We start from the raw sequence: 12,092 nt of genomic DNA, 5'->3' as shown, positions 1-12,092 counted from the left end.
CAGGGCTACATTTAAATGTGTAAGAGAGGAGGAGTGTTACCATTTTCTGTTACAGAAAAATAAGTGAACAGAAACTGTTTTTCTCATCATTGTGTTGCAAGACAAAGAAGATGATTGCGGACTACAGGAAAAGAGCCGAACACGCCCCCATTCACATCGACGGGGCTGTAGTGGAGCGGGTCGAGAGATTCAAGTTCCTTGGTGTCCACATCACCAACAAACTATCATGGTCCAAACACACCAAGACAGTCATGAAGAGGGCACGACAAAGCCTATTTTCCCTGAGGAGACTGAAAAGATTTGGCATGGGTCCTCAAATCCTCAAGTTCTACAGCTGCACCATTGAGAGCATCCTGACTGGTTGCATCACCGCTTGGTACGGAAACTGCTCGGCATCCGACCGTAAGGAGCTACAGAGGGTAATGCGTACGGCCCAGTACATCACTAGGACAAAGCTTCCGGCCATCCAGGACCTATATACTAGGCGGTGTCAAAGGAAGCCCCAAAGAATTGTCAAAGACTCCAGTCACCCAAGTCATAGACTGTTCTTTCTGCTACCGCACGGCAAGTGGTACCGTAGCGCCAAGTCTAGATCCAAAAGGTTCCTTAACAGCTTCTACCCCAAGCCATAAGACTGCCATAAGCATTTCACTGTAAGGTCTACCTACACCTGTTGTATTCGGCGTATGTGACAAATAACACTTGATTTGATTTGATATCTACAAGTACTGTATCTATACTGAAATAAAAAAAAATTAACATGCAACAATTTCAACGATTTTACTGAGTTACAGTTCATATATGGAAATAATTCAATTTAAATAAATAAATTAGGCCCTAATCTATGGATTATGGGCTGGGGCACACGATGGGTGGGCCTGGGAGGGCATAAGCCCACCCACTGGGGAGCCAGGTCCAGCCAATCAGAATTAGTTATTCCCCACAAAAGGGCTTTATTACATTTTATGTATCTACAGTTACATAAAAAGAGTATTCTGCTATCCAGAGAGTGTCTATGCACTGTCTTGCTCAATAACCATACAATGTAATTATTCTAAAATGTATCACTATCTCCTGATTAAGAGTTTACAGACAGAAATACTCCTCAGTGTCATCAGCTGTCTGGGTGGCTGGTCTCAGACAATCCTGCAGATGAAGAAGCCGGATGTGGAGGTCCTGGCCTGGCGTGGTTGCACATGATCTGCGGTTGTGAGGCATGTTAGACGTACTGTACTGCCAAATTCTCTATAACGACGTTGGCTGCGGCTTATGGTAGAGAAATTAACATAACATTTTCTGGCAACAGCTCTATTGGACATTCCTGCAGTCAGCATGCCAATTGCACACTCCCTCAAAACTTGAGACATCTGTGGCATTGTGTTGTGTGACAAAACTGCACATTTCAGAGTGGCCTTTTATTGTACCCAGCACAAGGTGCACCTGTGTAATGATCATGCTGCTAAATCAACTTCTTGATGTGCCACACCTGTCAGGTGGATGGATTATCTTGGCAAAGGAGAAATGCTCACTAACTGAGATGTAAACAAATTTGTGCACAACATTTGAGAGAAATAAGCCTTTTTTTGTATATTTAATCTCAGGAAACATGGGGCCAACACTTCACATGTTGCATTGATATTTTTGTTTAGTATACTAACCAACACTTCTATTTCAGAAGTGAGTCTCTTTGACACGTTTCCTAAATAGGCCAAATGAATTGATCAAGATACAATGCTGCCACCCTATGGCCATTTTCAACATCTCTTCTCAGTATTCATAATGAATATGACAATTCTGTACTAACAAACACAAGTGTGACAAAATGTACAAAGGTACATTCTGAAAAAATAAGAATGTGACACAAAGGATTTCAATAGGCCTAATGTAACATCAGTATAATAACCTTTGTAATAACTTTGTATAGGCTATTTGTTATGGGACAGGCTATGAACCATATACATACTGAAAAAATATATAAATGCAACATGTAAAGTGTTGGTCCCATGTTTAAAGAGCCGAAAGAAATGTTTCATAAGCACAAAAAGCTTATTTCTCAAAAATGTTGTGCACAAATGCGTTTACATCCCTGTTAGTGAGCATTTCTCCTTTGCCAAGATAATCCATCCACCTGATAGGTGTGGCATATCAAGTAACTGATTAAACAGCATGATCATTACACATTACATCATTACACCTTGTGCTGGGGACAATAAAAGGCCACTCTAAAATGTGCAGCTTTATCACACAATACAATGCCACAGCTGTCTTAAGTTTTGAGGGAGTGTGCAATTGGCATTCTGACTGCAGGAATGTCCACCAGAGTTGTTTGCCAGAGAATTGAATGTTAATTTCTCTACCATAAGCCACCTCCAATGGCGTTTTAGAGAGTGGGTGGGTCTATGCCCTCCCAGGCCCACCCATAGCTGCGCCACTGCCCAGTCATGTGAAATCCATAGATTAGGGTCTAATTTATTTATTTCAATTGACTGATTTCCTTATGAACTGTAACTCAGTAAAATCATAGAAATTGTTGCATGTTGCGTTTATGTTTTTGTTCAATATATTTCCAACATATGCTCCAATATTTAACATGAAATTGTATTTCAATGAAAATATGCCCATTCTCTTGTAAAAACAAACATTTGATAGGTTATTAGCAAAATTGTATTAATATATATTCTCCAACAAACATGACAATTTTTTTTATATAAATGTGAGTGTGTTTGTGTAAAACTAAATGCTGTTATCATACAAAAGGAATACAAATACAAATTATAATATCATGATTGTTACCGATACTTTTACGTAATGGGTAGCCCTTCCCTGCAGTCAATTACCAACAGTGTCCTTTTTCGCCTCATGGGTGGAATGTAATTAATATTTTGTATAATTTCATAATTAATAAAGATATATTTTTTTTAACAGACAAAAATCTGATGTTTTTATGTCAAACGGTTTTGTTATATTTCAGTCTTCTGTGATGTATATAAAGTGTAAAATTGGGATGCAAACTCAAAATTGAATAAATGTCAACTCTATATCTGACATGGTACCCTAACCGTGTGTGAGGTGTATACTTTTGTTTCAAACTAGATTTGTTTAAGACTAACAAGGATCACTCTGTGTGACCCTGATTACGCCCACTGCAGTAAAAGGTTTTTAAGAGCACATTGGTCAAAGTGAACGGAGGTGATTGATTTCTGTAGCATGGTCCTTGTTGACATTTGCTGTCTTTTGCCTTCACATGGGGGTGTTGTCAACAGGTCGAGGCAGAATAGATGGTTTTGTGGCCTATGTGTGTTCTTGGGCCAGCTTTAGGCTGCCCGTTCCTCTGGAGCCCTAGGAACCAGTCTTTGTCCTGGTACTTTTGAGACCTGTTCGTGTTGTAATAGTTCTCCTCCGTCTTCTCCGGGAAGTAACACTCATCCTTCAAAGTTTCCTGGAATAGACAAGGTTAGATTAAGAACACATAAGGCCTCGTCCACATAAGGCCTCCTCCACGTAAGGCCTCCTCCATTCAAGCTACACAGTATTTTTCCACCTGACTTCTGACTTGTAACTTTTTGATTTGAGGCAGAGTTCAATACAGTCATTTATACACTGTGTTACCAGTCACTATTGATCCATGGAGATTACAATCTTTGTCTATGGCCAGGTAGCGGCCCGACTCATGGTCCTTGATGGCCACCACACCAGCACTCACTGCTTTAACATTTAGAATGTCTAGAGCACAAATACACAAGCATGGTGTCAAAGCTAAGGGGTGATTGTATTGGTAGTTGCCATTAGGTTGTGCCATAATGAGAGCATCATTAGAGAGGCCTGAGAATGAGGCTGCTCTCTCCAAATTCTTCCTAAAAGTGATATAATTTCATAATGGAATAAACATATTCAACAATCTATTATGTACATAACATATTATAGATCAGTAGCTTATAGGCCTATAGGCTATTCCCTAACTGTAAACAAAAGGTGGAAGTATGCTGTCTATACCAAAACAAAACATTAACTATATACATTTTTGTAGGCTAATCTAAGTACAGTAGTGTGTACCATATTTGTTTTCATCTCTGCCACCCGCTACAGTTCCATCCGGTAAGATCTGAAGATGTCCTCCGTTCATACAGTAGAGCCTTGTGAGAGGTCTGCAGTCTTGCTTTGACAGTCCTGTGTCGTTGGCCCCAAGGATAGTAAAGTGATTTCACCCTCCGCCATTCTGTAGCGTGCCTCTGGATGTGCTGTGCCCGTTAAATGCCCCTGTGGCTGGAAACAAGCGACCAGACCATTGTTGATTCTTGTATCGCGAAACGTTTTAGAAATGTTATTCAAGAGGGGAAAAAAGTTATAAATGGGGATGTAAAACCGCATTATAATTTGATTATAATAAAAAGCCGGCTGCCTTACATGGACCTTTGTTTTGTGTACGAAATGATGCATGAATCAGATTGTGTTGCGAGTCAAGCAAACCACCACATGTGCAGACTTGTTTGCTTTCATTGTATAAACCAATGTGAATAAATTCACATAGAAATTAGTTGCAGATGGTAGTGATTTAATATTACACATTTTGAAACAAATCAGTAACATTAGAAAGCAAAGTACTCAGAGAAAATTATATTTGTATTAGGCTATGTTTGTACAAAAAATTAAATATAGGAGCTTTCTAAAATGACTCAAATGACAACACAGTCATAAAACTTTACAGCATATCAACATGTCTCTGGCATGCTCTAATGCAGAATGCACAGCCACAGGTGATCAGTCTATTCCCAGCAGTTTGGCTCCAAGGTTACCTGTAGTGTCAATCACTCTAATCAGTCAATCAGGCAATAGAGTCAACCTCTAGAGACCGATCCCTGATAAAATCAACTAGGTTCCTGGTCCGAATCAGTAGCCAGCACTGTCACTTTCACCCCAAAAATGGAGACGACTTGCAGTGGAAATCTTCATAATTTTATCCCCTGGAAAAAGAGTGCTGTACAGCTGTCATTGAGCCTTGTTCTAGCCTATTTAATTTTAAGCGGAACGGTAGCTATGTTATCATTAGCATCCACAGGCTTAGCCAGACTCCACATCCGGAATGTCTTGGAAATCCATCAGGCCTTGGTTCAGAAAAAAAGCCACAGGAGGAATGCGAGGCCTACCCATATAGAGCCTATTTTTCCAAGCAATAAGAAGTAGAAGGAAGAGGAGAAGGAAAAGAAGCAGTGAGTCTCCTGGGAGATCTGGCCCCTCTGGTGCAGTGGCTGCCTGGGTGACTGTCTGTATTTCTGCTCCATCATCCAGGGGCCGACCAGCGTCACCAAAATCTATTTCAAGAGGGAAAGGCTGTCGTCAGAGCTATATTCAGTGGTGGATACTTGAGTAAAAGTAAAGTTACCTTAATAGAAAATTACTCAAGTTATAGTGAAAGTCACCCAGTAAATTTCTACTTGAGTATACTTAATAAGTATCAAAAGTAAAAGTATAAATCATTTCACGTTTCTTATATCAAGCAAATCAGACTGCACGATTTCCTTGTTTTGAAAATGTACGGATAGCCAGGGGCACACTCCAACACTCAGACATTATCCTGGAAACAGGAGGAAAAGGGCTGTGAGACATGGGTTTTACTCTGGACACATGAAAGGTGGGATGCATACAAAGGGTACGGGGCAACAGAAGACGAACAGCAGAGGGGCTAATGGAAATGGGGAACTCGCCGATAAACCGGGGGAGAGTTTGTTGGATTCCACCCGGAGGGGCAGATCCCGGGTGGATAGCCATACCTTCTGCCCGAGACAATACCGGGGAGCTGGAGTCCGATGGCAATCCGCGTAACGTCGATACCTAGAGGTGGTCTTAAGGAGGGCAGACCGGGCTCTCCTCCAGGTACGACGACAGCGGCGGACAAATATCTGGGCAGAAGGTATGCCGACCTTCTCTTCCTGCTCAGGGAAGAGCGGGGACCGATATCCCAGGGAACACTGGAATATCAGTGGGTCAAGGGTGTTGCGGGCATATTCCAACCACACCAGCTGCTGGCTCCAGGTGGTTGGGTTGGCAAAGACCAGGCAGCACAGAGGGGTCTCGAGGTCCTGGTTGGCTCGCTCCGACTGGCCGTTAGACTGGGGGTGGAACCCGGAGGACAGGCTGGCCTGATGACCCAGTGAGGGTTCAGAACGCCTTCCAGAACCGGGATGAGAAATGAGGGCCGCAGTCGGAGACCGTGTCCACTGGCAGTTCATGGATCTGGAAGACGTGCTGCACCATGAGCTGGGCCGTCACCTTGGAAGAGGTGAGAGGAATGAAGTGGACGGCCTTGGAAAAGCGATCCACCACGGTCAGGATGGGGGAGACCCGTGACAAAGTCCAGGGAGATGTGAGAGCAGGGGCGATGGAGGAGGCCAGCCGGAGCTTGACGAGGGGTCTGCTTCCATGTACAGACCGTGCAGGTGGCAAAGGCGGCCACGTCTGGAACCACGGTTGGCCACCAAAAGCATTGTCGCACGAAGACCAGGATCCAGGAGCCTGGGTGGCAGGCAAGCCTTGAGGAATGGGGCCACTCCAGGACCGCGGAGCAGACAGCACAAACATCCGATTATCTGGACCCCCCAGGGTTTGGCTGGGACCGCTGCGCCACCCGGACCTGTTTCCAAATACCACAGCTGGGTGCCGTCGCCAGGCACGAAGTGGGAAGGATGGTCTTGGGCTCCGAGGTGGTAGCCGTTGGGTTGTAGTGGCGAGACAGGGCATCCGCCTTGACGTTCTTGGACCCCGGCCAGTAGGAGAGGGAAAAGTTAGACCGGGTAAACAGCAGGGACCCTCACTCCAGGTTTTTGTGGTCGGTCCACAAATGCAGCTTAAGGTCCAGGGCAGAAAGTTGGGACAGGACAGCCCCCACTCCGACATCCAAAGCATCGGCCTCCACCATGAACTGATGGGAAGGGCCGGATGAACCAGGATTGGAGCCATGGTGAAGCGGTGTATAAGGTCCCGGAACGCCCGGTCAGCGGCCGTAGACCACGTGAACGGAACTTTGGTAGAGGTGAGGGCAGACAGGGGGGAGGCCAGGGTGCTGTAACCCCGGATAAAGCGGCGATAAAAGTTTGCGAACCCCAGGAAGAGTTGCAGCTGCACCCTGGACGTAGGCTGAGGCCAACCCACCACCGTTTTCACCTTCTTGGGATCCATTTGGACACTCCCAGCAGAGACGATGTAGCCCAGAAAGGGAATGGGGGAGCGATGGGGCTCGCACTTTTCTGCCTTAACGAACAACTGGTTCTCCAGAAGGTGCTGGAGAACTTGCCGGACATTGAACACCTGTTCCCGGGGGGAGCGGGAGAAGACGAGGATGTCATCAAGGTAGACGAAGACGATCCGGTTCAGCATGTCATGGAGAACATCATTCAACAGAGCCTGGAACACAGCAGAGGCATTGGTGAGGCCAAAGGGCATGACCAGATATTCGTAGTGGCCGCTGGCCGTGTTAAGGGCGGTCATCCACTCGTCCCCCTCTTGCATCCGCACCAGGTGGTAGGCATTTCGTAGATCCAGCTTGAAGACAATTGTGTTCCCCTGGAGCGACTTGAAGGCCGAGGAAATGAGTGGTAGCAGACAACGTTTTTTCACAGTGATGTCATTGAGTGGGCGCAGGTTCTTGTCCTTTTCCACAAAGAAGAACCCTGCGCCAGCGAGAGAGGAGGATGGATGAATAAATCCTGTAGCTAGGGAGTCCCCAATGTAATTCTCCATAGCCTTGGTCTCTGGTCCCGGCAGTGAGTATAGACTTCCCCGGGGCGGCGTGGTACTAGGGAGAAGGCCAATCCCGCAGTCATAGGGGCGGTGCAGCGGAAGGGAAGTGGCCCGGGGCTTGCTGAACAAGCAAGGAAGGAAGTCCTGGTACTCCGTGGGAATGGAGGAGAGGTCCGGAGCCACCTCCGAGGATCCAGGAAGACGTCCCGGGCAGGTTGCGATGATTTCAGACAGTGCGCGTGGCAGAACGGACTCCAGCCCATGATAGCCCCCGTAGACCAGTTGATGAGTGGATTGTGTCACTGGAGCCAGGAGAATCCCAACACTATGGGAATCTGGGGGGACTTGATGAGCAGGAACTGAATGGTCTCGCTGTGATTCCCTGATGCACGTAGGTTGATGGGAGTGGTGGTATGGGTGAACCGACCAATAGAGCACCCATCCAGCACGCTAACATCCATGGGAATGGAGAGAGGCTGAGTGGGGATGTTCAGTTCGGAAGCCAGTGTGGCGTCCAAAAAGCTCTCATCGGCCCCAGAGTCAATGAGGACCCGGAGAGATCTGGACTGGTTCCCCCGCAGCAGAATGACATGAAAAGGAGTGGAGTAAAGGAAGCAGAAATGTTCTCCATATGGCCCAGCAGTGTACTCGCTCCCTGGTGAGCCTGGTCCTTTACCGGGCACGAGGACACAAAATGACCAAAAGTCCCGCAATACAGACAACTCCTTGTGCTGATCCTGTGTTGCCATTCCGCTGGCGACAGCCCAGATCTGCCTAGTTGCATGGACTCGGGAAACAGTGCCTTGGCCCTCTTCACTGACTCTCGAGGAAGGTCGGGAAACCTCAGGTGCTCTCGGCCACGGGACCATCGTGAACTTCCGGGATGGCTCGGAGGCAAGGTGGAATCCTTGGACGTGTGAGTGACGTCAAATTCCCTCTCCATCCGTTGTTTCCACAATCTCCCATCGATGCGGAAGGTCAAAGTGATGAGGGAGTCAAGATCTGTGGGCAATTCCCGAGCCGCAAGCTTGTCCTTAAGAGCTTCGCTTCATGCAGTTATACATATGCTTCATTACACAATTGCATTTATGGATTCTAGCTATGACATTTCTGCTGGAGCTTTTGTCGCGAGTGGCATGTTAATGACAGATCGGTATCTCAATGCATTTTTTTGTCTAAATTACTATATATTTTGCAGTGTGCAGACCTCCACAATCAACCTGATACCCAAAATATTTTGGGGGGATAAGCCTCAATCAATTATGGACATGTTGACCACCCCCTCCCTCCCAGCACTCATTCTTCTGCCGAGGTTGTTGTCCTGGTATCACACGGCCAGGTCTCTGACCTCCTCCCTATAGGCTGTCTCGTCGTTGTCGGTGATCAGGCCTACCACTGTTGTGTCATCGACACATTTAATGATGGTGTTGGAGTCATGCCTGGCCGTGCAATCATGAGTGAACAGGGAGTACAGGATGGAATGAGCATGCACCCCTGATGGGCCCCGTGTTGAGGATCAGCGTGGTTGATGTGTTGTTACCTACCCTTACCACCTGGGGGCGGCCCGTCAGGAAGTCCATGATCCAGTTGCAGAGAGAGGTGTTCAGTCCCAGTGTCCTTAGCTTAGTGATGAGCTTTGAGGGCACTATGGTGTTGGACTACGGACTACTATGGACTACGCTGAGCTGTAGTCAATGAATAGCATTCTCACATAGGTGTTCCTTTTGTCCAGGTGGGAAAGGGCAGTGTGGAGTGCAATGGAGAATGCATCATCTGTGGATCTGTTATGGTGGTATTCAAATTGAAGTAGGTCTAGGGTTTCTGGGATAATGGTGTTGATGTGAGCCATGACCAGCCTTTCAAGGCACTTCATGGCTACAGACGTGAGTGCTACGAGTCGGTAGTAATTTAGGAAGGTTACTTTAGTGTTCTTGGGCACAGGGACTGTGGTGGTCTGCTTGAAACATGTTGGTATTACAGACTCAAACAGAGTGAGGTTGAAAATGCCAGTGAAGACACTTGCCAGTTGGTCAGCGCATGCTCGGAGTACACGTCCTGGTAATCCGTCTGGCCCTGAGGCCTTGTGAATGTTGACCTGTTTAAAACTTCATCGGGATAGGGGGCAGCATTTCGACTTTGAACAAATTGCGTGCCCAAACGAAATTTCCTCCTACTCTGTCCCAGAAGGTAATACATGCATATTATTGTTACTATTGTATAGAAAACACTCAGAAGTTTCTAAAACTGTTTGAATTATTTCTGTAAGTATAACAGAACTCATTTGGCAGACAAAAACCTGAGAAGAGGTCAAAACAGGAAATGAGAACTCGATTTTCAAAACAGTGTCAAATGAGACCCATTGTAGATATGGCTGAACAAACACTGCCTAGGGCTTCCACTAGATGTCGTCGTCTTTAGATTTTAGTCTTATTATTCTACTATAAGGGAGGGGCTCACAGGAGCTGTTCTAGTAAGTGGTCATCAGAATTCTCAGTCAGGATTTGCGCGCGAGGGAGAGAGAGAGCTCTCGTTCCAATGCTCTATCTTCAGACAATGAAATTCTCCGGTTGGATCCTTATTGATGAATAATGTAAAACACATACTAAATATGGATTGCAAACATCATTTGACCTGTTTCTACAACCTGTAACCAAACTTTTTGAGTTTTTGTCTGGAGGTTTGCTCGTGTGTCATGAAAATGGTTTCCTGGGATGAACATGCTAACAACAAGTGGCTAAATGATGGGCTTTATGGAACTTTCAGTCATTTATTGTCGATCTGGGAATCCTGGGAGTGCCATCTGATGAAGTTATTCGAAGGTAAGTGCATATTTATAGTGTTTTTGTAGCTTTTGTTGACGCCAAAATGGTGACTATTTCTTTGGCTGGTTGGGGCTCTGGGCGTCGTTCTCAGATTAATCTTTTTCCGTAAAGTTTATTTTGAAATCTGACACAGCGGTTGCATAGAGGATAAGTCTTTAATTATGTGAATAACACTTGCATCTTTTATCAATGTTTATTATGAGTATTTCTGCAAAATCACCAGATGTTTTGGAATCAAAACATTACTGCACATAACGCGCCAATGTAAACTGAGATTTTCTTTATATATATATATGCACATTATCGAACAAAACATAAATGTATTGTGTAACATGATGTTATATGTCTCATCTGATGAAGATTTTCCAAGGTTAGTGAATAATTCTATCTCTATTTGTGGGTTTTGTATAAGCTACCTGTGCTGTGAAAGAAATGTCTGTGCTTTTTTGGATTTGGTGGTGAGCTAATATAAATATACGTGGTGTTTTCGCTGTAAAACATTAAAAATATCGGACATGTTGGCTGGATTCACAAGATGTTTATCTTTTATTTGCTGTATTGGACTTGTTAATGTGTGAAAGTTAAATATTTCCCCAAAATATTTTTGAATTTCGCGCGCTGCCTTTTCAGTGGAATGTGGGGGGGGTTAGCGGAACCCCAGTCCTAGACAGGTTAAAAGTCTCACTCACATCGGCTGCAGAGAGCGTGATCACAGTCGTCCGGAACAGCTGATGTTCTCACGGATGTTTCAGTGTTACTTGCCTCGAAGCGAGCATAGCAGTAATTTAGCTCGTCTGTAATTTAGCTTCCCTTCATAGTCTGTAATAGTTTGCAAGTCCTGCCACATCCGACGAGCGTCGGAGCCGGTGTAGTACGATTAGATCTTAGTCCTGTATTGATGCTTTGCCTGTTTGATGGTTAATCGGAGGGCATAGTGGTATCTTCCGGGTTAGAGTCCCGCTCCTTGAAAGCAGCAGCTCTATCCTTTAGCTCAGTGCAGATGTTTCCTGCAATCCATGGCTTCTGGTTGGGGTATGTACGTACTGGCACTGAGGGGACGACGTCATTGATGCACTTACTGATGAAGCCAGTGACTGATGTGGTGTACTCCTCAATGCCATCAGAAGAATCCTGGAGCATATTCCAGTCTGTGCTAGAAAAACAGTCCTGTAGCTTAGCATCTGCTAAGTGGTGCTTCCTGCTTAAATTTTGCTAGTAAGCAGGAATCAGGGGGATAAAATTATGGTCAGATTTGGCAAATTGAGGGCGAGGGAGAGCTTTGTACACGTCTCTGTGTGTGGAGTAAAGGTGGTCTAGAGTTTTTTTCCCTCTGGTTGCACATTTAACTTGCTGGTAGAGATTTGGTAAAACGGATTTAAGTTTCCCTGCATTAAAGTCCCCGGCCATTAGGACGGATCAGCGTTTTCCTGTTTGCTTATGGCGGAATACAGCTCATTGAGTATGGTCTTAGTGCCAGCATCGGTCTGTGGTGGTATGTAGACAGCTACAAAAAATACAGAAGAAAACTCTCTTGGT

The 12,092-nt window shown here is 45.4% G+C and overlaps 1 protein-coding gene across 1 annotated transcript; it reads right to left on the bottom strand.

Moving 5' to 3' along the window:
• Positions 1–2,783: 2,783 nt before the first annotated feature.
• Positions 2,784–4,241, bottom strand: LOC139568178 (putative fibroblast growth factor 1). Its single transcript, XM_071389919.1, has 3 exons — positions 4,054–4,241; positions 3,617–3,723; positions 2,784–3,439 (listed from the first exon to the last, which is right to left on the bottom strand). The coding sequence occupies exons 1-3, from the start codon at positions 4,121–4,123 to the stop codon at positions 3,257–3,259; spliced, it is 360 nt and encodes a 119-aa protein (XP_071246020.1). The 5' UTR covers positions 4,124–4,241; the 3' UTR covers positions 2,784–3,256.
• Between the last annotated feature and the right edge of the window lie 7,851 nt (positions 4,242–12,092).

This window comes from Salvelinus alpinus, chromosome 1 (assembly GCF_045679555.1).
Source record: "Salvelinus alpinus chromosome 1, SLU_Salpinus.1, whole genome shotgun sequence".
Taxonomy (NCBI): Eukaryota; Metazoa; Chordata; class Actinopteri; order Salmoniformes; family Salmonidae; genus Salvelinus; species Salvelinus alpinus.
Note: the sequence above shows the minus strand (reverse complement) of the source record. Positions and strands in the feature narration are given on the sequence as shown.